At 36.7% G+C, this 24071-nt stretch overlaps 5 protein-coding genes across 5 annotated transcripts; 2 read left to right on the forward strand and 3 right to left on the reverse strand.

Annotated features, from left to right (window-relative positions):
- Nucleotides 1-489: 489 nt before the first annotated feature.
- Nucleotides 490-2337, reverse strand: LOC106099431. The gene has a single exon (XM_013277990.1). It carries the CDS (start codon nucleotides 2335-2337, stop codon nucleotides 490-492), a length of 1848 nt encoding a protein of 615 aa, XP_013133444.1.
- A 2530-nt stretch (nucleotides 2338-4867) lies between these two features.
- On the forward strand, nucleotides 4868-8663 carry LOC106099559. Its single transcript, XM_013278129.1, has 9 exons — nucleotides 4868-4948; nucleotides 5384-5521; nucleotides 5663-5842; nucleotides 6016-6277; nucleotides 6364-6536; nucleotides 6713-6794; nucleotides 7171-7333; nucleotides 7721-7888; nucleotides 8446-8663. The coding sequence occupies exons 1-9, from the start codon at nucleotides 4922-4924 to the stop codon at nucleotides 8471-8473; spliced, it is 1221 nt and encodes a 406-aa protein (XP_013133583.1). The 5' UTR covers nucleotides 4868-4921; the 3' UTR covers nucleotides 8474-8663.
- A 1818-nt stretch (nucleotides 8664-10481) lies between these two features.
- Nucleotides 10482-15616, reverse strand: LOC106099880 (WD repeat-containing protein 59). Its single transcript, XM_013278560.1, has 12 exons — nucleotides 15266-15616; nucleotides 14983-15190; nucleotides 14270-14851; nucleotides 13800-13864; nucleotides 13389-13724; nucleotides 12901-13269; nucleotides 12616-12769; nucleotides 12224-12416; nucleotides 11981-12101; nucleotides 11654-11899; nucleotides 11180-11400; nucleotides 10482-10817 (listed from the first exon to the last, which is right to left on the reverse strand). The coding sequence occupies exons 1-12, from the start codon at nucleotides 15515-15517 to the stop codon at nucleotides 10727-10729; spliced, it is 2838 nt and encodes a 945-aa protein (XP_013134014.1). The 5' UTR covers nucleotides 15518-15616; the 3' UTR covers nucleotides 10482-10726.
- A 302-nt stretch (nucleotides 15617-15918) lies between these two features.
- LOC106099518 (metallophosphoesterase 1) lies at nucleotides 15919-21239 on the forward strand. Its single transcript, XM_013278082.1, has 8 exons — nucleotides 15919-16163; nucleotides 16251-16443; nucleotides 16518-16659; nucleotides 16956-17122; nucleotides 17384-17466; nucleotides 17732-18019; nucleotides 19628-19779; nucleotides 21069-21239. The coding sequence occupies exons 1-8, from the start codon at nucleotides 16038-16040 to the stop codon at nucleotides 21085-21087; spliced, it is 1170 nt and encodes a 389-aa protein (XP_013133536.1). The 5' UTR covers nucleotides 15919-16037; the 3' UTR covers nucleotides 21088-21239.
- Nucleotides 21240-21406: 167 nt separating this feature from the next.
- Nucleotides 21407-23260, reverse strand: LOC106099524 (cytochrome b5-like). Its single transcript, XM_013278088.1, has 3 exons — nucleotides 23045-23260; nucleotides 22060-22460; nucleotides 21407-21865 (listed from the first exon to the last, which is right to left on the reverse strand). The coding sequence occupies exons 2-3, from the start codon at nucleotides 22345-22347 to the stop codon at nucleotides 21680-21682; spliced, it is 474 nt and encodes a 157-aa protein (XP_013133542.1). The 5' UTR covers nucleotides 22348-22460; nucleotides 23045-23260; the 3' UTR covers nucleotides 21407-21679.
- Nucleotides 23261-24071: the final 811 nt, after the last annotated feature.

The raw sequence follows: 24071 nt of genomic DNA on the forward strand, positions 1-24071 counted from the left end.
AAAAAAAAAAAAAAAAAAAAAAAAAAAAAAATAAATATACCGACGAATTGAATACCTCCTTCTTTTGGGAAGTCGGTCAAAAATACAAAATTTTTACCGATTCAACACATTAACAATTTTAAATGATACACTAATTTGGCACACAAAAGTGTCAATACAATAGATATGATAATTGTAATAGTCCTTAAAAATGATATGATACAATCCAGATATTTATTCTAAAATTCATTTTATATGTTTCGTATTTCCCATTTCATTGATATGCACAAAATTTAAGTGATACAGTGTACTTATATTTGTCTAGTCTACTAAAGGTATATCATAATTTTACTAAGATTACAATAAAGGAGAAAGACTAAAATGCAACATTTGAGCAAATAAATATTACTGTACACAACAATCCCTACTATACTACGTACTCCCGCTATACCTACATAATCAACATGTAACAATATCACAGATTTTTAAGTTTGTAATAATAACGGAGGATTATCTACAATAGCAATATAATTTGAGCTGGGCGTCGTGTACGCAGTGGCTCTGGTCGCCATAGAGGTTGAGCCTACTGACACTGCCGGCCAGCGACCAGCCACCGCTTCGCAGACGCACCGTCGCCTCGAACAAACCGTCCCCAGGCGAAGTGCGTACTGTCACTATGAACTCGCGCCACCCAACTTCGCCTTCTTCCGGCTTCCCCACTTCCATCTCCGTTATCTCTAATATCTTGGCGAGCAGAAGACGCTGGCACTGTCGATGGGGACGCAGCAATATATTCAGTTCCCGCACCACGACCGCGGCCGCCGCTGATGCCTTCCTGCTTGTACTTGATACCCTCCTTCCCATTAGACAGGTACACCAGTGATCGTCGATACCGGCGATCGGACATGTTCTATTACTTGGAATTGGGAGAAACAAACTAATGCTTCGATCCTGAGCGTAGTGTAAAGAGCTCCGATATCTCACTTTATCATTCTTGATACTATCCATGTTAACGAGATCTGATAGGGTTGCATACAAGTCGAACGGTGTAGTGAGACGTTTGCTGTTTAATTTTAAATTATCGTAGGCAAGGGCGTAGTTATTGCGAAAGGATGGCGGCAACAGGATGTGGACAAGCGGCAACCGCTCCTCGAGCCGGCCCTGCTTGGTGAGCCTGATGTCGCCCCAGCGTATACCGTGGTCGCTTAGCAAAATTAAAATTGTGTCTTCTAGATATTTTGATATGTCCAAATGTTTTAAAAATGTTTCGTAGCTCTCGTCCATAATAACGGGGTAATTTAAATAATCGTGACTCATAGTCACTTCCCAAAAGAACCCAAAAAGTTTTGACGATTTTAAAGTTTTCGTCAAATCCTCTATATAGTCTAGTAAAACTTGATAAAAATATTTATTTCCCATGCATATGTATGAGTTAAAATCTTTATTATTTCCAGCTCGTAGCTCCGCTTCGTGTATAAAAGTACGTATGTAATAATCGGTAGGAGTGCCGCTGAAGCCCAGTTTTTCAAAGTTAAATGTCCCTAAACTGGCGCTGTCTTCGCCGAGCGCGGTGTAGTAGCCGGCCTCTTTAAACCAGTCCCATATAAAAGGGCAATTGTCAAATGTAGCTCTTACATTAGGCCAGCAAGTCCTCTTTAGGTCTGTATCCCTAATGCCGAGTAGCATCGGTATTAGATTAGGAAAAGTATTGTCTCCAACTTTATTGTAACCGTATAATTCTATAGCACCTTTCTTTTTCAAATACGATAAAGTTTTAGGCATCGTTCTGTAGAAATTTAATCGAGAAATCGCATCGATGCCCATCACTAATACATTATATCCCGATTGATTTATTGGGGCTTCGGTTGAATCTTCCTTGTAAGATGTAAATGGCTTCTTCAACGCAAATACATAAAACTGTTCATATACAACTTTGTCATGGCTGGTGCAGGATACTTTAACAAATTCATTGCTCACTTCGATGTAATCGTAGAAGTAAACGCATTCGTCATATTTTACCCTGTCGTCTATATCGGCGGATGATATTTCGTTTATTGCCAAAGGCCTGTAGAATGCTTTATAACAGCACGTTAAATTAATATTAGGGCCGTGCTCAAAATTTTCAGCCGCTAACCAAATATGCGTTTCGTTATTTTTTAATATTGATATGTCTTTATTTCTGCAAGGTTTTAAATGTTTTGGATATTCAATAAATTTTCGTATGCTCTCGTCGAAAGGATGTAACTCTGGTATAGTGCAGCCTTCAGTTTTGATAGTAAAATCCGCGCCAGAATCGAAAGGATCGTATCGATGGGTAGAGTACCAAATGGTGCTGACCTCTCGTTTATAACCAAACATGTCGGTGCTGTTGTTTAAAATTAGAACCAGAAAGCTGCCTCCGGAAATAGTCGCCAGAAGAAATATGTAGCGACACCTGACCGCAGCCAAGCGACTGATCATGTTCGTTGTCATGCTGAAAAAAAAAATTGGTTTAAAATTTTTTATTAATAAATATTTACTTCAAGTGATTTATAGACAACAATCATGGAACATATTAAATAAAGTTGCTGCACGAACGACACAGAAGACGAGTGTGATCGACTTCATTTTTTTATTAAGAAAGGAAAAAGTTTTTTCTTCTTTCCATTTATTCTAAGAAAAAAATAATATATCAAAGAAAGGAAAAAAATCTGGAAAAATAAAGAAAATGTATTTTGTATAACCGTTTTTTGTAATTTAATAAAATACTTTGACAGTTCACTTACCTAACGAGTTAATCAAAACACTTAACACAACATCAAGGGTCTTAACGAGCGATCCACATTTTTAGACAAACTTCTATCCCTTTATCTTCACACATATTTATGTATTGATGGGTAATCGTTCGTTGATATATTTAGTGCTTAGACCGTAAACTTAAAATATAACTTTATACATATTTTATTAAAAAAAATAGAATGTATCGCTTGTGTACTGCGAGGAGAAATGGCGGGGCGAGACTACGGGCTACGACGGGTGGCGGCGGAGGGCGCGTGGACCGGAGGCTGTGGGCATGCGCCACCCACACCGACGGCATGCATCCATTATTACATACGGTACGATAACTTGTCCCTTTTTAAATTCAAAAGCGTTTTCGAAAGATCGCTACCGTGATGTTATAAGACTTCAAGAAAAAAAATATATCGTGTCGTATTCGTTCATGGTGTTTGACCGTCCTGCATTTAATATCTTTTTACATATTTTACGTAAGTCTTTGGATTAACTTGTACTTTAATCATACTTTTTTATTAGATGTCTGTCTTAATAATATTCGAAAATTTAGTCCAAACTTAATTTAAATGCGAATAATACGAACAACTAAAATTCAATAATAATGTCCCTGAAATTTTCTTAAAAATGGAACTTGGTTGGTGGATGGTTTTAATAAAATATCTTTTTATACGGTTGACATTTTTAATCGAAAAAATATAAATGAATATAGTGAACCATGCGGTTAATTTTTTTGCCCACCGAAACATGCAATCTCGTGACTGTTCGAAGCTTAACGCTAGATTATAAAATTAATGTGAATAAAAAAATAAAAGAAATGCACAAGTCGCTTTGAAATCCCTATTAAAGTTGATTTCTATTTGTATGTTGAACGTGTGTCAGCGTCACGAAAGCCAATTTAACTTTGACCTACCATACTTTTCATTCTTTGATGTAGGTAATGTTAATGCCAGTCAATATGCTGAGTACACATAACTTGAACATTCTAGCTTTTCGATTACCATAACAAGGACATCGAGGAATTTGTATTCCCAGAGTACGTAAATCTATACTAAAATTATAAAGAGACAAGGTTTGTATTTTTGTACGTATTCGATTCACGTAAAAACTACTGGGCCAATTTCAAAAATTCTTTCACCATCGAATGGTAATTTATCTGTTTACGCGGGTAAAGTCGCGAGCAATAGCTAGTAAGAAATAATGTGGTTTGAGTCTTTTCCTTTTACTCTGATGAGTTAATGACCATTTTAACTAAGACAAGAGTGGCATTTTTTACTTAAACTTGAAATATCTAACTATACTATAGACCAATATAGCTTCTTAAGATAAGAACAAACATTCTTTAGGTCTTAATTACGATGTTTCAACGGACACAAAATTACTAACCTATAAATTTAAAAATTCCGGTTTTTCAACCGCTCGTGGCAGCTTTAACAGGACTTGCACTGCTTTGGTTCAACATTGCGTTATCGTCATCATTGTTTGGGACTAATTGCTATGTTTATAGCCCTGTTAGTGTTGCTTTGTATGTACACAATATACATGTTGGCCTAAATCATACTGTTGTGAGTATTACTGCACCGCTTTTGTTATACTTTAAGAATAATGTTATTTCGCATTTACATAATATTTTGACGTACCTACATTATTATAGTTAGATAGCTTCCAGATAGATCAATGCTAATTTGGCCACATTTGCTAAAAGTTAAAAGTAAGTCAAACTTAAGATCATCGAGGGTCCCGGTTGCGGTCCCTTACTGTTGCACTAGTACCCGCCGATTGTGTAAGAAAGCACGGTATTTACAAAGGAATATAGAAGTAATCTAGCAATTTGTTTTTTTTTTTCATTTTTAACATTCTATTGCAGTTTCTTTGTATTCAGTTTATATGATTAGACTGACAGTTATTTTGATTGCTGTAACTACTATTAATTGTGAATGTTTTGATATTAATCAGGTATGTTTTAAAATAAGAAATTGTATGTTTTACAAACAACAATACGTACAGTTTAATTCGATTTATTCATAAGGGGTGAGTCAGGAGGGGAAAATTTGACGCATGCGCTCTCACATTGTCAACCCTCTTTTCGTCGCACTTGTAAACTAAACCCTAGTGTCTAAAAATACTTCAATTGAAAAACATTTAACAATTATAAGTCGATTACAAGATATGAATGAGGACCACTTCGTTCTCCCTCGAGGTGAGAGGTTTCACTATTATTATGTGAGGTATCAGGAAGTTTTCTTTATGAAAAATCAATACTTTAATAATAGAAGTATAACCTAGCAGGTTCCGCAGTATAAGGCAGACAATTTAAATTTGACGTGAAATTAATTTTTTAGTTTTATTGGACAGTTCCATTTGTAATTAAGGTGTTTTAGTGTAAAATTCTTGCTTGATTGTACCAGCTGTCTATGGGAAAATGTGCACATCAGAAATACGAAGACGTATGCCCCAGTAGAACATATACTGGCAAAGGCTGAAGCTGTGGGGAGGTTATTAAAAAAAACCTTCGAGCGTTTGTAATTCGGATAAAACAAATTGCAATCAGTTCCTAATGATATGTATCATACAGCATTATCACGGTGTCCTGATTGTTGTCACGTATTTACGTATAGCATGCAATTTATTCCAGGTCTTAGCCCTTCTGTTTCTCACGCTGATACCGTGGCCGGGACCGTCGGTTTTCAAGATCACTTGCTCACGTGACAACTCCAAAATTGTGCGAAAAGTTATACAAAACAAATGGATGCCAGTACTAGAAAGATTTCAGGTCAGTTGCTTTAATTACATGTTTTTGAAACTCTTTATTGACATGTGCATGTTGGATTAGTTGTTTTATTTGTTCAGGCATACATTTTTCTTGTTATGTTTTGAACGAATAGACCTAACCTAGTTAACTTTTTGGTTATAGGTAAAGCTGCCGTTGGAGTGTCCGTTCCACCCGGCACGCGACATCTTCGCGCCGCAGCACGCCGCCAAGCTGCAGCACCGCGCCTCGCAGTGGACCTGCGCCTTCTGCGGCAAGTCCTTCTACGAGGAGCGACACCTCGACACGCACTTCGACCAGCGACACAAGAACCAGATTAACAAGGTTAATACCCATTTCACCGTTACCAATATCTCACGGGGGAATGTCAACACAATGAACTTATTCTGAAAGTCTCATCGCATAATTGAAATAATATCACAGACGATCACGTATGCGTATGTATTGGACTTATGAAAATAATACTTATAATACCTCTTGGGGGCCTTATTTTCTAGGCAGAGGATGCGGTGTGCCTGGCAGACTACTGCGACATAATGCGGTGCCAGGTGCTAGCGGCGCACGGGCTGCTGAGCGTCGCCGGCAAACCGGTCACGGACGTGGAAGTATGGCGCGACCTGGAGGCGGCGCGGCGCGCGCTGGCGCCGGCGGGGGCTCGAGGGTTGGTGCGAGCGCCGCAGCGACGCCGCCAGCGCCCCCGTCCTGGAACCCCGCCGGCACCTGACTGCCCGAAAACTGACCCAAAGGCTGACGAGCCAGGTAAGTCTCGTTTGGATCACCCTGTAGCTTCTATTGGGTAGATCCAATACACTTTTTCTAGTATGTTATAATTATTGTAATTTCAGTAACAGAAGAGAAAAGAAGAGAGGAGAGCGAGGGTGACACAAATCAAACAGCAGAGCTATGCGACGCCGACACGGTGGAGTCGTCACTGCCTCCGGACAGCAGACAAAAGAGATTAGCGGACTTGCAGGCGGAGCGCGCGGCTTGCGATCCCTTGAGGTTACAGGCGATCAAGGTAACTTGTATTCAGTAATTTGTTGCGAGAGTTTCCTTGTCTGTCGTTTGTGATAATCAGTAATTTCCGACCTAGTTATGTTAGGCAATCGTAGTTGCAATATCCTACACATTTTAAGTTTTTCGTTCGGTGTCACTTGCCTTAATTTCTGACATTGTTCTCTCTATATTCACAAGGTGCGCTGTGAAAAAGTCGTTCATTCCTGCATAGCTACACTCCTGCTGCATCTAACTCAACATCAGTTTACAGAATTGGAAGGTTTGTAATCTGTTCTAAGAAACCAGAGTCTAACTAATACCAATAATAGATACACCGCACATTTTATGGTGTAATCAAAATTAAAACACATTTTCGAACATCTATATCTATACTATTATAAAGAGAAAAGAATTTATTTTTGGAGTATTGAAATAATTCAAAAACTTCTGGGCCGACTTCAAAAATTCTTTTAACATTCAACAATTACGTTATCAGTGAGTGAAACATTTTTCTACGTAAACGAAGTCGCCACCTTCAGCTAGTAATCAAATAAAGTTATTTTTTATGAGTTTTTGTTATTCATATGATACAATACCAGTGTTTGCATTGTGTGGCATGTTCTAAAAACGTCTGGAATGTGTAATTGTGTGTGCAGAGGAGATGCAGCGCGCCGTGTGCTGGTACCTGAGCTGCGACCGCTACTGGGAGGAGGCGGCGCCGGCCGCGCGCGTCTTCCCCTGGCCGCTGCTGCTGGCGCTCGCCACCGGCCTCGCGCTCGCCCTCTGCATGTGCTACTACATTATATGGATCGTCTTCGAGTACATACATTATTACTAATATTAACATTAAATTTAATAAAACTATTTTTTGTTACTAAATTAAATGTTTGTTTTTTAATTTATTTGAATATTCTTTAGCATTGTTATCAAGCGCAAAAATCAGGAATCTATTGGGGAGTAATTTTCTTGGATTGCTTTATTTACCAGAGATGGATTAGTGCAGTGGTGTGAGTGTACTATTTTCTGACTGTATTAACCGGCTTGATATAGTTTTAAGTGTTTGATTTTTTAAAGTTTTGCACTTTTTATCTTTTACATTTGATCGAAGAGTTGTTTGCTAGTTTTAGGTTTAGATTTCGCTCGAGCTGTGTGGTTAGATGTAAATAATTTCAGTATTAGAGAGTATTAGAGACAATATGTATTCAGTTCTGAGGAGGGCAGCGTGGCGGGCAGTGCGTCCGTGTCGCTGACGACGCACTCGTCGCCGACGCGCGGCGAGCGGCTGGCGGGCGAGGAGGCGCTGGACGAGGAGCAGGACGACCACTATATCTACGTCACCTACCCGCCCGAGTTGAAGCGCCGCCTGCTCGAGAGGTACGCCAACAACCGCATCACGCTTATCATACTCACGCCATTCCTACGACAGACGCGCGTCGACTGATCACCGTAGATTACAAGATACATGAATAAATGAGAGAAAACATGACATGATCAATAGATTACCATACCGTGAAGCATATGATTACGCTAATTGTAAGTTTACGCACAAAAAAGTTGTAGAAATTTACCTACAGATTATAAAATATGTAACACAATGATTTAAGTAAATATAAATAAAATAATTCAATTATTTCATTATTCATAATTGGAACCTGAATTATTGTCTGTGGATCTTTTTTATATCAATATATTGAATAGATTATCTAGGAATCCTTAGAGATTTATGTTAATGATCGTTTTTTTTAGTTACATTTATCATAGAATAGATGATAATAACAAATTAATTTTGCTAACATTTTTTTTTAATTATGTTACGGGACACATGATTTCAACTTAGAAACACAAATAAATACATAGATAAATAGATAGACTATTTCATTATTATCTTTGTGATGGTGTTGGTAGTAACTAATTATTTTTTATTGTTTTAGCTGCTACAATAGAACAACTCGACTTTGAAATCAAAAATGTCGTCCCGTTGCGTCGTGCATGACTTGAAATTATTTGATTTGAATACGTAGTTCAATAGCAGCAACCGAGACAATCTGGTCTAGCTAAAGTGTTTGACTATATTTGGGACTGTTCCTTATATCGATAGTAATGTAGAACGTATGCAATTTGTATCGTATGCGTTGATGTCATGCAGTTATAGTATTTTAAAATGTAAAAAGAAGTATGTTTTGGGCATGATTTATTTTAATATCTTATTATTTACTCAGTAGCATTTTCGGAATACAACATAAAAATCAAAATTTCCGTTTAAACAAAATATTTGCAATGTAACTTCTTGAAGTATGTAATTATTAATTTAATAATACTTTCGATGTAAGGCGCAGTGCAAACACTGAATTAAAAAAAGTTTTCAGCAATTTCCTCTCTTGGTCTAGTTATTGTTATTAGTTGAATAAATTCTTTTTTAATCTGTGTCAATATAATTATATTTTTAATCTAGACATTAGATATGTTTTATTTTTTAGAAGTAGCTATTGCTTAAATAACGATGTGCCTATTACATGTGTTTATTGTTAAGCTTTGTTTTTGCTGTTTATTGATGTTATAGTTTTAAAAAATCAATAAATGATAGATTTAGGGAGATGCCACACGGGCTTGCAAAGCCGAAGCTTTCAATGTACATGAGCAAATTTGTCCAAACATTGTAACGCACAATATTCAGTTTTTTTTAATTAAATAATTATTACTTGATGCTACAAACATACTGAGCGGCATTTCTAAGTTAATTTGTTTCACATTTTAACAGTAATGAATTAATCTGTTTAGCAAAAAGGCACAACCCCATACCGCTCGTGGCATCACCCTAAGAACCATATTTCTTCTTACCAATGAATTGTATTTTAGAAAACATTATAAAAATTAGAGCGTCTCTTTAATGTCAAGGCACAAAACCATTATTTCTGTACTTAGTTTTATGAATCAACGAAATGAAATCTTTTTTAATATTGACTTGAAAGTGTTGTAATTCGTTGTGTAAGAAAAAAATCGCATAAATTTTAATGGTAATAAGAAATGTACAAATAAGTTAGATTGAAGTAAGTGATACTTGTGTATATCATTCAAATGTCGCTTTAATTACTTTATTAGTATGTTATATAAAGATGATTTCCTTTGCTGTAGAGCAAGAATATTAAATCTAGACTTAGTTAACAGAACGAGGTCTAAATATTTATACTATCTCATTTCAAGAACAAAGAATTGTTTTTTATATTTTTACGATTGACAAGTAACAATTTTTTTGACTTATATTGAATGTTTATTATCTGAATTATCTTAAATAAGTGGACCATTATGAGAGAAGTTTAATGTTTCATTTTAACAAGCGTTTTAAATTGGCATTTCGGTATAAAGACTGAAAATCTCTTCATTTAAAAAGTTGTGGACATTTTTTTAAATTAATTTATGTAGGTTGTGATTATTGGTTTTATTAATAAAGTTTGTTTATTTTTAATTTTCCATAAATGCAGTTTAAAATAGTTTTGTTATAATCTGTATTGTTTAAACTAAGTTCACGCTTTTAATGAAAACCATGTAGTACAAAATTTCTATTTCGATATACATCAAATAGAATTTGTTTATCGAATTACAAGCGCTGTAAGGCAAATATAAATTTTGTTATTTGTAAAACATTGCAACAAGGTGAAGAAATGTTTTCGAAGAATTGTTGTTATTTGTGTAACGAAATATGTTATTTTTTTATTGTTTTATAAATGTTACTTCTGGTATTTTTGTTGATAATAAAAAAATCATTTAATTACGTTCATAAATGCTTTAGACTGCCTGTAGGTTAACCTCTAAATTTTTTTAAATTGTAAATTTCACAATTCTAAACGATAAGCACCTGCACATTTTTATTATTTGAATAAAATAAAAGTTTGTGAAATAAAGCGAATGAAAGTAAATTGATTGTTTTATTTTAATATGGTTTTAGACGAACATAATAAAAGTGTATTTGAAATAAGTATACTTTCGTTGTGTTGACATATTAATTTAAAAAACAGAAGAAAACAGACATGTTTTAAAACAGTTGAACAACTTAGATCAAAATGCAAGTAAATCAAAATATTCGCGCGGGAAAGTGCACTATGGAGTATGAAGGGTATGGAGTAAAGGTATTATTTAATTAACAACTAAATAATAATAGGAACAGATTTTCTTTAGAATATGTATTGATAATAATATTTACATTTACTACTTAACTTAAGCATATTTAACTCCTTTCCATACAGATGTGCCTTCGATGACACACTTACAGCCGCAGCCAGTTGGACAGTTGTCGTGTTGAGAGAACCTAAAAAAATGTATGTTTAGTCTATAAGCTTTTTGACAATGGCAAAACCAGCGGACACAGTTGTTGTGATAGACCTTTAAAATGAAGTAAATTGAGTACCATCCTCCCGGAGATCAACCATTCATTGTTTGGAAAGATAAAAATGTATAGAACTGACAATAACTTTCGATAAGTCATGTGATTGTCACGTGTTTATACCTATAAGTCTATAGTTACTTTGTCTAGGGTGGCAGATAATGATCGGTCGTATTTATCAGTTGTTTCAAGTATATGAATCTTGAGGTGTGAAGTGAGTGGTGTGAAGTGTTAAATGTGCGGTGTGAAGTGTAAGGAGTGCCACGTGCGGTGCGAGGTGCGCTCACCAGGTTTGCAGATGGTGCGCGTGTCCCGCGTGTCCGCAGAGCGCGCAGGCAACGGCGAGGCCGCGCACGGCGAGCGCGCAGACGGCGCAGCGCAGCGCGGGCCGGCGACACGCCGCGCACGCGCCGCCGCGGCACACGCGCCCACACCACGCGCACTCCCACACCGCCTCCGGGCCCGGCGCCGGCGCGGCCTCCCCCGCCCCACTCACCAGCTTCATCACCTACACTCACACATAACAACACTACTTAACATGACACATGGGAACGTCGTCAAGTGTTACTTTAATTGTAATAAAAAGTATGGACTCGGGATCAAAGCAGTCAATAAATAAATTACACGATTGATTATGCTTTAAACACAAAAATACTAGTTTTTTTAACGGACTCACCCATTTAACAATTTTAATACAATGGAAATAAAGGAAGACAAATCGATATAAATATTAAAAAAATGTATTACAAAAGTTGAATGACCTCAGTTCTCTTGTAGAGCAGCTGCCAGCGGTGCAGCACGTCCGCGTAGGCGCGCTTGAAGCAGTTGTAGAGGTGCGCGCTGCGCTGGTCCAGCAGGCCGCCGCGCTCCGCCCGCCACAGCGACTCCGTGTGGAAGTTCTCCGCCTCCGAGCACGAGTTGCTGCGCAGGATGATGGGCAGCGTCCAGCCGTCCGCGCTGATCTCGCTGTACTGGTTCACCGTGCTGTACGGCGACGTCCTGTTGCCCTAAACGCAACAAACACACGGCCCGATTATGTCTCTCGTATTCCTTCCTAAACTATGCTAAATAAAAATCATTAAACTTACACAACTCGATGTACTGATGGAAGATTGTGAACTTGAACTGTTTGTATCGGTGAAAACTGCAAATGCACTCGCCAGCATGGCGGCCATTTGTAGATCCGAAGATTTAGCGTAGTGTGATATCCTAAAAAGAATATGTTTTTAAACATTTATCGTATTATTTGGTCAACTAGTTGAAAACGTTGTTAACAGATGCCTAAATTCAGATGTTGGGGTAATGTTTGTAAAGGTTGTGTAAGTGCTCACAAGGTCTGCACGAGGTTGCAGCAGAGCGGGTGGCCGGCCCAGGCCATGCTCTCCTCGCTGGAGGCGAGGTGGTCCACCAGGCCGGCGTCCAGCGCCCGCGCCGCGCGCGCCGCCAGCGCCGCCAGGCACCACGAGTGCGCCAGCTCCACCTCGCCCTCCTCCGTCGCCACTTTCGCATTCCTCTCGCACATGTCTACAAACAACACTTTTTTTATTCTGGAAATCGACATTGCAGGTGGAATAAAGACCTAGTGCAAGTGAAAGAGAACTGCCAATAAACTTGAGTTTACAAATTGAAGATGAAATATAGCATTCCAATTTTGAATGAATTTTACGAGAACTATATTTGGGAATTTCTCTATGTTACAGGAAGGAAGCGTTGTATACATTACCGACAGGGTCGTCTGCGTTGATGACGTATTTCTCGGCCAACGTCCTGTTAAGCGGGAAGAGGTTGTTGGCGGCGTAGAGCACGACGCGCGGCGACGAGCAGCCCGATATGCTGCCGCGGCTGCGCATGCTGCCCGCGCGCCGGCTTTGGGCTTTCTAAAATCATACGGGAGTAATTCACTTTTGAAATCATACGCTAAAATAAATTGATTGTATTAAATGATTGATCGGTGATAGTTTAATAAAAAAAAATGTTTCCTATTTAATGAGTTCCTAAGATAACTTACCCATCTATCCTGAAAATAGAAGGTGGTGATAGAATTGGAGGCGTGCCTGTGGTGCAGCTGCGGGAAGCCGGAGGCGTTGGTGGGCGAGGGCGTGGTGGTGGCATGCGGGGATACGGAGCTGTAGCCGGCGAAGAGTCCGGGCGCCAGCGACAGCGAGGACATGGAGCGCGGCGTGCCCGCCTCGTGCTTTAGAGAGAGACGGCGCGCGTTGGCGGGCCGGTTGAACACCGCGAGAGAGCTCACGCCGCACCACTTGGCGCCACACGTGCGCGGGAAAGGGATGCACGAGTCGCCCGCGTTCTCGCTCTCCGATTGACTTCGCTGACTCGATTTCATCGAGTCGGAATCGTCGTTTGATTTTACCGGTATCTTGAAGTGTAAAATTATTTTCGTGAGGATAAATTTGTTGCCATAAATTTAAACACGATAAAGTCCATAATATATCAAGACACTTGGTTTCATAACAATGTACGATTATAAAGACTGACCTCATCAATAGATGTGGCTAAAGTTTTTAAACAGTGCAAAAGACACCTGTGTCCTTCTTTCTTTTTACGATACGCTGTTTTGTTGATAGCTTGTAACACTTTTATCGTAGTAGCGCTATCAACATTAGTTCCTGAAAGCCACGAGAACTTTGGTATGGTGAGTTCTGTGACATTCCTTGGGAAGGTGACTTGTAAGTTAGCGATGTAACCGTTGCGTTCAGAATGAATTTGGCAGGTCCGTGTTTCAATATTCATGTCTGTCACTTCAATGTTTGCCATTTCCCTGATTGATTCAAATTCCTCATCAATAGATGTGTTTTTATGTGTTATTTTGTTCTGTAAATAAAATTAAACCTTATGTAAAAGAAAATATACAATACCATAAGTATCAAATGTAATAAATAAACATACCATTTGTATATCTTTATCATTTTGTGAGAGATCGGTGACAGAACCTACTGTTGATGCATAGCTAACTGAAAGAAAAAAAAAATGATTCGTAAAAAAATAACATTTATATTATTTGTATTCTTAATTGTTTGAGAGGAAGTTTGAGAGTAGCCCCCATAATAGAGAAGGTTAGGAGTAAAAGGTTAGCATGGTATGGGCATGTTATGAGGAGGGATGAATCGCATGTTACAAGGAGAACGTTAGTTATGGGTGTGGAAGGTTACATCGGTAGAGGTAGACCTAGAAAGAGGTGGATGGATTGTGTAAAAGGTGACATGATCAAAAAGGGAGTGATGACTGAGATGACGTATGATAGAGTTATGTGGAGGACAAAAACCTGTTGCGCCGACCCTACGGGAGTAGGATAAGGAGATGATGATGATGATGATGATGTATTCTTAATTGTAAAAAATGAAGATTATGAAACTCACAGTCACTATTATTATCTTCTTCTCCATCTGCATCATCAGGTAAATAATGTGAACACATTTTTAACAGTGATGGATGCATTGTCCATATTCTTAGAGACTGATCCCTGCCCCATGTTATCAACTGGTAGTTGGATGGAGAGGTATTTGGTCTCCATACCATGGTTTGAACAGTGTCCGTATGTCCCACTAATCTGGTGGTCAACGTACCACCTACCCAGATACCAATAACACCAGCTTGTTCAACTCTAGGTAGCCCTCCCCAACCAACGCCAATTGTCAACAAGCCACTTCCAAATGGTGTGTAAATTGCTCTCCATACTGGAAAATTTGTTGTTATAACATTCTCAGGTCTTCTAGCATTATTTATATCGAAGTATTTTATACTTCCATCATGACTTGAAGTGACTAATTGATATTCATGATGCGGGCTCCAGTCCACACCATGGATTTTACATAAATGTGCTGAAATATAATGTATTGGGGAACTAGGTTTTCTGTAATCCCATATTTTTATATCTCCATCATGTGCAGTAGCTACTATATGAGATGCAACCTTATTCCATTGTACTTGAGAGGCTCCAGCTGGAATATACAAATTTATTTTAGATAGGATATTACTTCATAATTACTAAAAAAGATAAGATTTACTTATCAGATAAAAGAGTAGCAATACAATTATTCTTAAATTAGTCAACAAAAATTGTAAAACATACCAACAGCACATAATGATACTATGGGTTTCCTTGCATCTCTTAAATCCCACAAATGTGTGAAAGTGTCTATAGAGCATGTTGCAAGAAGATTGTGGTCTTGTCTATGAAAATGTGTATCGCTGACGACCCGAGTGTGCGCGCGTAAAGAACATATACACGTCAGGTCATTGCCCGCACGCCATTCATAAACATCAACTCGTTGATTATTCTGTAATACAGAAACATTACACTTATTTTTATAATACAACGAGACCAAAAAATACTGTTAACAAAATGTATTTACAGCTATAGCACAGAGGTTTTTTCCTTGGTAGTTCTGGCACCATTCTGCTCCAGCTACATCGTATTTACTATGACGAGGATACTTTTTAACTATGTCGCCTAGTGTGTCATCTTCTAAGTTAATTTGTTTAATAGCCAGCCACCTTCGACCTGCTAACAAAACATTGTTACCCGAGTAATCAACAGACATAGCGGTTGCCTGCAATTCTCTGTACTCCCATTTCATTACTTCAGAACTCCAGTGCACCGACATATTAATTGATATATATATCACCTAACACAAATATGAGTATTTCTTTATTCCGTTGGATTAAAAACAAAAATGCTAAGATCAAGTGCAAATCGAACTTAATACAAAACAAATCAACTTAATTGTCAAATGTCAATGTTAATGACAGTGACAGTCAGCTGTTGTTGAAGTTTATAGTCCATTTCACGGAGCTCTTCCTTTTACTTTTGTGGAAAAATTGTGTATGAGCTTTTAAATAAATGAATTTTGAGATTCAAAATAATTTAGAACAAAACAAAAAGTTTTATCTTAAGCTTAAATAATAATTGTTTTATCTGCAATACCTCCATGTCCATGTGCTGTGTTATATTTTTGCGCAAAAATCAACTTGTTGATGTCAAGTTGACACTGACTGTCACTGTAAATATATTGATATTATCAATCAATATCTTACCGATGGAATTTTAATAAACAACTTTCAGTTTTATTATGATAATAAATGAGTGTTAAGTAATATTTGGTTTCCTATTTCACTAAAAGAATTATGTTATTATTATTAAGAATCTGGGGACGGAAAACACCATTCACTGGAATCCTTTATCTTATTATTGGCCTATTTCTAATTTATTTTTACTGCGAGTATATTATTTATTATGTTATTCAAATTCAGGTACTTTGATTTAGAAAAATAATATATATTCGAAACGTACCAATAGCTAAATAAATACTGATGTCCAAATATAAATTATGTTTTAAGTGCGGATGGCCGGCTCTCACGAAAAAAGCTGTAGATGGAGTAAAACCAGTGCAAGCAATGGTTCTGGCCGATACTCATTTACTCGGCTCTCGTAACGGTCATTGGTTTGATAAATTGAGAAGAGAATGGCAGATGCACAGAGCTTTTCAAACAGCTATGACTATACATCAACCAGAAATCATTTTTGTTTTAGGTAGTTCACCTATATTTGAATATTTTCTTGTTGATTTTTCTTCTTTAAAATTGATGGAATTAATATTTTTACAGGAGATTTATTTGATGAGGGTAAATGGTGTACACAGAAGGAGTTTGATGAGAATGTAAAGACATTCTTTAACTTGTTTAAAGTACCAGATGGTACAACTATGTATTTTGTGGCTGGCAATCATGATATTGGATTTCACTACAGGTAATTAGAGTTCCAAGAAATTTTACTTCTCTATTTTAACATTTATTGGTATCTTCTAGCTATAAGTAAAGCATATAACTATTAATTTTTTCACTATGATGTAAAACTAGTAATGCCATTCATTGTTACTTTGGATTCATATATATTAATAGTCAACTACTCTATTTTGTAATAAATAAACTTAGTTTCTGCATGAAATGAGTATATCAATCAATATAATGCATCATGTACAGTATGTCTTGATACAAAATACTTTTTAAATGATACCATATGTATAATCTATGTTCATGTTCAAGCATTACACCACAACTTCATAGTAGATTTGAAAAGCAGCTGGATGCGCCTCCTGTCAAACTAGTAAGTCTTCGGGGGAATCATTTTGTCCTTATCAACTCTATGGCAATGGAAGGAGACGGTTGTGTATTATGTTCTCGAGCTGTGGAAGAAATTGATAAAATAGCTGGTCAGTAATATTGTTCATCTGCTTTTATGTTTTATTTTTTTTATAGATACTATGGCATAATAACATGATATTTTCACTTTGTGTCAAATTGTAGGTCACCTAGGAACCGCATAAGATAATTTTGCTATCTACAAATGGCTAATTGTGTCACTGGTCTTGTTGTTTAGTCAAGATAAGTCTAGTAAAGTAATTAATTCTGTAATAAAAAAATCATTATGACCTTCTGATTAATCTTTTTCACATATAATATTTATCTTGTAGATATTTTAAAATGCAGTAGTGGATCAGCGCTTTGCAAAAGTCATATTAAACTGGAACGGTATAGCCAGCCCATAGTGATGCAGGTAACATACTGTTTCTAAATTCATACTACTTTTGCCTATGACTCTGTCCACAAGAATTAAAAAAAATTAGACTTTATGTTCTCCCAGACTTACGTTTTTTCCAAATTTCATCAAGATTTGTTCTTTTTTTTGATCCAAATCATTTTTGCATTTATAATAGAAGATTTTCCCTGTAATGTTAAAATGTTTTGGTTCAAATTGCATTAACTTACTATCTGAGGGTACTTCAATATTTAAAGTGCATTAAGACATTGTATAATTTCAGCATTACCCATTGTACAGAGAATCGGACAGTCTATGCACGGAGCCCGACGCGGCGCCTTTACCGGAGAGAAACAATTTATTTGTGGAGCGTTGGCACTGCCTCTCTAAGGAGTCGACGGAGTATCTAGTGGAGAGTCTGCACCCGCGCGCCGCGTTCGGTGCGCACACGCACCACAGCTGCATGCTGCGACACAGTTTCGTTCCAACTGAGAGCCACAAGATTGAGTTCGTAGAGTACACGGTGCCATCCTTCTCCTGGGGGAACAGACCCGATCCTAAATATTATTTGGTAAGTGTTCTATGTTAATATTGTTTCGATATATAACGAGACGTTCCCGTGGGTCTTCATCTGCATTAAATTATATGAACTTTATTTCATTTTTTACATTTATAAAATTCTCAATTGCAAATGTTGGCTTGACATTGGGTAACAATTACCGTTACCATGATACTTTGATTCCTTGATGTTTTGAGCTTGTAGTTTTTCTGTCTTACCCGCATGTTTTTTCCAAATTAATTACTCCCTAAGTCTAATAGCGTTAAAACATATAGCCCATGGTGTGTCCTGTAGGGGTTTTTGTTAAAGAAGGGATCATTCCAAATTATACTGTAATTGCTGACATCGTGTGTGCTCATACTTAATTACATTAAGTATAGAGATGTGTTGTATAATGTTCTATTGACGCGATTTTAACAAAAAAAAAATCATAATATACAATACATTGTAATCTTTCCTATTCTTCATCGAATTTAATAAACAACAATATTTACCTTTAAGCAGATATATTTTCACATTGGGAAATCCCAAATTTCCCTTTTGCTTATACGCGTTACAAAATGTTAGTGATATTATCTACATTTATTGTTAAGTTTGCGCAAGACTTATGGACGTGGCCAAGGGAGAAGAAAGGGGCAGCTGCCCTCTAGGGAATCAAAAATTCAAAATAAAGTCAAAACCTACTTCGAATAAGATCATAATAATGGTAGCTGCCCCGTCCCCCTAGACGTAGCTCGAACATTGGCAGGCGAAACCTACGGCAAGAATTAAAATTTCAACCTATATATCAACCAGCAGCAGTTTTAGAGCAGGTCTCCTTTCACTTGACTTGCGGGCACTTGCGCATTTTAGAAACATGCATTATATTTTCCATTTCTAAATGTACTTGCCTTTCTCGCCGCGGCTTTGTAAACGTTCCTTATAAAGTATACGTTTCCTTATAAAGTATTAATTAACTTAAATATTTGCAATAAATTGAACATATTTATTGAGTCAATTAGAGCTTACAGTGATAAAATGTAAAGAGAAATTAGTCCTGTTTTGAATCAAGTTTTAGTTTGTAGGTCACTGGCTACTTTGTCATATTGTAAAGAAAGTTACAATTGTGTAGCTTTGTGCCTACAAATTTAGTAATTTTGTTATAAATTTACCAAACCCGACATTTATATAAAAAAAATAAAATCACTTCCAAAATTATCATATGAATTGTATTTAACCGTAAAAATAATGCAGGTGCAAAAGAACGCGCCTATTCATACTATAGATTTTGTATTTTTTTACAACCATGAACTAAAATTGCACAATTGATTTAAATTTCGAATTCAAAAAAAAACTTGCGTAACATGTTCTGAACACTGGCAGTTTGCAATTTTATAATTACCCTCCTCAAACTCGCTTGACTCCTTGAAGTTTAAAGGATTTCGTGTGTTTACAAAAATATTTTAACATTCTTTCACCATTAGAAAGCTACGTTATCAGTGAGAACCATAGACTATGTTTTTTATTATTTTTAATTTCACGCGGTTGAAGTCGCCAGCAACTAGAAGAAAAAAACTAGACTTAAGGTCGTCTATCTTTGTTCTAATAGTAATCGATAATTTGGTATTTTCGATTTAACAGTTGACGGTGAGTCCGGAAGAAGTGAAAGTATCTAAGTGTGCGATGCCTCACGAGTGGAACATGCAGGTGACAGCCATTGTAATGTTCCTGTTGCTTCTTCTATACTGCAAATACATCATTTCAAAACCTACACCAGCCAACTACAAATTGCTGTAAGTATTTCTTTAAATATCAAATTTTACTAAGCTGGCCAAGTGTTATACCATAGACCTACATAATAGACCGGTCGTTTAATGCAGCTGGGGACTCTACCACTGTTAAAATCAATGCTTAATTAATCCTGGAACTTCTTACTTCGTAAACCTTTACTAATATAAATGCGAAAGTTTAGATGGATGGATGTTAGAGTTTACAGCCTAAACGCCTGAAAGGATCTCAATTAAAGGCGCAGATGTGGACGATAGTCAGAAAACACATAGGTTACTTAAGTTTTTTTTTAGTCAGCGCCAACGGAGTCGCGGCAAAAAGATAGTAGATTTATATTACGGACATTTGTTGTACTTGTTTTCTTGACATTGGTACATGCCTGCCAGTATTAGGGTACTTATATCGACTTTCTATTATCCACGTTTCTTTCATATGTTTATATTTGCTCTTAATAAGGTAAAAGTTTGTTTATCTGTACTGCAATATACATTGAACTATGGATATCAAACAGTAATATAATTTAATACCCTTTGTGTTGTCATAACAACATATTGTCTGTTTACTGATAGATGAACATCTTGGTTTTCTTTAATTGGTCCTTTTCTCCTTTATACTGGGAGAACAACTAATAGTCGTTCTACGAATATGGCGAAGTGATCGTAAGTTCCCACTAATCCGTAGCCAATGTGCCAATATCACAGCCAAATGGTCACCATATCTTAAAATGGGACTTTTATTACTTACTAATATTATAAATGAAAGTTTAGATGAATGTACGTTTATTAGAAGGTATCTCCAAAACGTTTTAACGGATCTCGATTTGGCATAGAATCGTTTATGTAAAATATAGTCTGGAAGAACACATAGCCTACGTTTTTTTGAACTCCGCGTGGACGGCGTCGTAGGCGACAGCTAGTTTTGTTATAATGATAGATTAAAAATACGTTATTCAATTTTACTTCTTACGTATGTTATAAATGTGAAAGTTGAACGCATCTCAATGAAATCTGGCATAGATGTAGAGGATAGTCTGGAATAACGCATAGCTACCTACTTTTTTTTTTTTAATCCTACGCGTACAGGGTCGCGGACGAAAGCTAGCATTACCGTATTTAATTTGTAGTCATTGTCAATTGAACATTTAGGAAGCTGTTTGAACCAGTGATAGTCGGATTTATTATTATTGATTGTTTTATGACATGTGTGATAACTTTGCAAAGCAAGGATTTGTGATACGATATTTTTCTATGTAATAAATGATAAGAAAAATAGTGACCTCTTGTTTTTTTTTCAGAACCGGCAAAAAGGTGTAAATCGTAGATGTGAGTAATGTTCTATTAAAGTGGAAAATTTATTATTAGATTTAGTCAATATCTATCCCACCGAAAATTCAGCCTTCACTTGATATTATTGTACTATAAAATTAATTTATAAGACGTTTAATTTATTTTTTTGTTAAGACTGATTATACTTATTGAACTAGAAATAAATCGTTTTATTTTTAAGCTCCTAATACTGGTTTTTCTCATAGGTGTAAAAAGTAAAGCTCAGTCATTATGTGGTACAAATTTTATTGAATACGTATAAGATATTAGGAACATCTTGTTTGCCAAAGGCTAGTACGATAAAAAATTAAAACTTAAAATCAGTTTAATACTGAAATACAATAAGAAATGCAATGTAACAATAAATGCAGAAAGACATTAATACAAGCACAATAATATCTAATATACTTTTAAGTACGACACTTATAAACTAAGCAAATAATCTAATTATTACATAAAATAATTAAAATATTTAAATAAACGTTTGACAATTAAAACATCAAATAAAGAAAGTATTAAAGCACTGTAAAAAATAAAGTAAACACAATTCTTGACTAAATCTAGAATTATAAATAAAATGTCATTCTGGTATGTCGCTAAGGCGCATGCCGCCCGGTCGGCGGTACATCCTCTCGTGCATGGGCAGCTCGCCCACCACGAAGCGCTCCAGGGCCTTCGCCGCGCTCTTCGAGTGGCCCGAACTACGGAACGCGGTACTCGCGTCACCACCCGCGTACTCCAACATTATATCCGCCCCACCGGGATGCTGCAGATAAATAAATTACATAAATACATGCATTCTAGGTTATAATAATCTACCATCACTATTTGCCAATTTAAACAATGTGTAAAAATTCGGTTCGTTATCTTTGCAAAGGTCAAATTATATAAAAAAGAAGTTAAAAGAAAATTCTAGAATTACAAGATCAAGGTTCAATTGAAATTAATAAGATAACTCACCTCATCCAAAAATGTAGTGATATCGTACACGCGGTCGTAGATAACCACCCAGCAGTCGCGCGGCGTGTCGTGCTGGGACACCTCGGCTAAGGTCAAGATGCGATCTTTGGCTTCCGGAGTTCCGGGTTCGATTCGGGCCTGCCATTGAGACTTGGCCTCCACAGCCCACGGGTTCACGAGGCGCAGAGCTGTCATCGTGAGTGTCACAAAGTCAAACTCTGAGGAATTCTGTGCGACGGGCAGTGGCGAAGGCAGGTTCAGTTCGGGAGGAGCTTGCACGGTAGCCATGACGTCACGATTTAATTACAATAAGATCTTCTGTCTTCACTGGTTTTCTTTATCACTGATAGTGCCTGGGAACGCTTCTCTACTGGACACTCACGTACTCAGATACTGTTTATCTGTAATTAGATAAATACATGCTGTTAAAATAAATTCGAGATCGTCGTTTATTTTTTAATAATATAATTGATCAGTTTTAATTACTTTTTGATGTACGGATATTAAGTTAGACATCTTTTTTTGCTAAATGATGACACTTTCACAGAGAAGTGATAGTTTAGTGAGTTGTCGTAAAATACAAGCAGTTTTTTTCCTGACAAGCGGTCATCGTAACCGAAAATATTTCGCGACCAAATAATCTTGTCAACTGGTTTATCAGCAGTGAGCATAAGTTAAGTTTTTATCAAAACGAACTTGCGAATCTGCCGACCGGCTGCCTCACGACCCTCACTTCGTTATCATTACTTGACGTAAATGAAATGTAACCAAAATGATAATTTCATGACCTGAGCTGACCCCGCTTATTCGGTAGTTAGATTTGTAACCATATTTTATTATGTGAATCAAATTACATCGCTTTTCAAAGGCATTTAACCAAACAGGACAAATTCTAACCTTCTGCGGATGTTTGTAAACAACTCGCATCAGTGTGATTTCTATGAGGTCATTAATCATAGATTAATTGAAAACAAATAATATTTACCCCGTTATCCGATAGATGGAAGAAGCTTCTGTTATCTTTGCTGATGTTCAAAACGCGGGGAATGACTATCACACCAGTTGTCACTAAGCCACCACTGTTCGCAATCGAGTAAAGTATTCAGTTTTATAGAATAATGCACGAGAGAGTAGAACATTGCCACAAACTGGTTATACTATTTGAATTGACATCTATAACTTGTAATTTGTGAATGACTGTCGGAGCGCCGACGCGGTCCTTTTATAGCGGTTTGAGTTGGGCACGCGCCAAACGATCTGATGTAACAGTCGCTTATCTTGCCCGCACGCCGCGGCACCGCGCCTCGCCGCCCGCCTCGCCGCCGGCAACGCGCACGCACCCCGCTCACCCCGCTACCACACCTTCTATTGATGTTCAAATGTACACTATTGAAAAACCTCACACCTTTTGCATCATCCTATTAGAATTAGTAAATATTTTGCACCAAAATTTTATGCTCTAATGAAAAATGTAACGTATTTTGCATCAGATACTTATCAAAATGTGCATTTTTTATCGGAATGTATATTGGCGCAGTTTATAACGTCAGTCTTAAAATTAAAATTAAATTAGCTGGTATTATTAATATTTTGTAAGAAACTTTTAGTACAAACATGCAGATGAGTGTTATTTGTTATTAGTCAGTGATGTGCGTAAGGAAATCCCTTATCATTTGGGTTTAATTTAGCTGTTATCTGAGAGTAATATCATAATTGTATATATTGGCCTATTGCTTGTTGAGAATACGTAGCATTGAACTTTTCAATGAGATTATCCAAGATGAACATTTTAATCTTGTATAAATATATTTTAGACTTATGATAAAGGATTAGAATGATTTAATGCCTTATGCAATTAATTTAACTAAGATATTTTTTTATTACTCCCCAACTATAAAGAACAATCCGGAAACCAAGTTCAAAAAGAAGCATTGTTAAAAATTAATTTTGATTTTAGTATAATTTTTCTCTAAAATACTTTTGTATAATAAAAATGTTTAAAATAATTTGAT

This window comes from Papilio polytes, unplaced genomic scaffold, assembly GCF_000836215.1.
Source record: "Papilio polytes unplaced genomic scaffold, Ppol_1.0 DF824102.1, whole genome shotgun sequence".
In the NCBI taxonomy this organism is placed as follows: Eukaryota; Metazoa; Arthropoda; class Insecta; order Lepidoptera; family Papilionidae; genus Papilio; species Papilio polytes.

Bases quoted from the DNA above. Each gene is read 5' to 3' on its own strand.
- LOC106099524 (XM_013278088.1), bottom strand. From the start codon at position 22,347: ATGGCTACCGTGCAAGCTCCTCCCGAACTGAACCTGCCTTCGCCACTG. The intron at 21,866-22,059 runs GTGAGTTATCTT...ATTTATCTGCAG, and splicing joins TCACTACATTTTTGGATGAG to CATCCCGGTGGGGCGGATAT.
- LOC106099559 (XM_013278129.1), top strand. From the start codon at position 4,922: ATGAGGACCACTTCGTTCTCCCTCGAG. The intron at 4,949-5,383 runs GTGAGAGGTTTC...AATTTATTCCAG, and splicing joins CCACTTCGTTCTCCCTCGAG to GTCTTAGCCCTTCTGTTTCT. The intron at 5,522-5,662 runs GTCAGTTGCTTT...TTTTGGTTATAG, and splicing joins CAGTACTAGAAAGATTTCAG to GTAAAGCTGCCGTTGGAGTG.
- LOC106099880 (XM_013278560.1), bottom strand. From the start codon at position 15,517: ATGTCGGTGCACTGGAGTTCTGAAGTAATGAAATGGGAGTACAGAGAA. The intron at 13,270-13,388 runs GTCAGTCTTTAT...TTACACTTCAAG, and splicing joins TAGCCACATCTATTGATGAG to ATACCGGTAAAATCAAACGA. The intron at 12,417-12,615 runs GTAATGTATACA...TGTTGTTTGTAG, and splicing joins CAACGCAGACGACCCTGTCG to ACATGTGCGAGAGGAATGCG.
- LOC106099518 (XM_013278082.1), top strand. From the start codon at position 16,038: ATGTTATTATTATTAAGAATCTGGGGACGGAAAACACCATTCACTGGA. The intron at 16,164-16,250 runs GTACTTTGATTT...TTATGTTTTAAG, and splicing joins ATTATGTTATTCAAATTCAG to TGCGGATGGCCGGCTCTCAC. The intron at 16,444-16,517 runs GTAGTTCACCTA...ATATTTTTACAG, and splicing joins AGAAATCATTTTTGTTTTAG to GAGATTTATTTGATGAGGGT.
- LOC106099431 (XM_013277990.1), bottom strand. From the start codon at position 2,337: ATGTTTGGTTATAAACGAGAGGTCAGCACCATTTGGTACTCTACCCAT.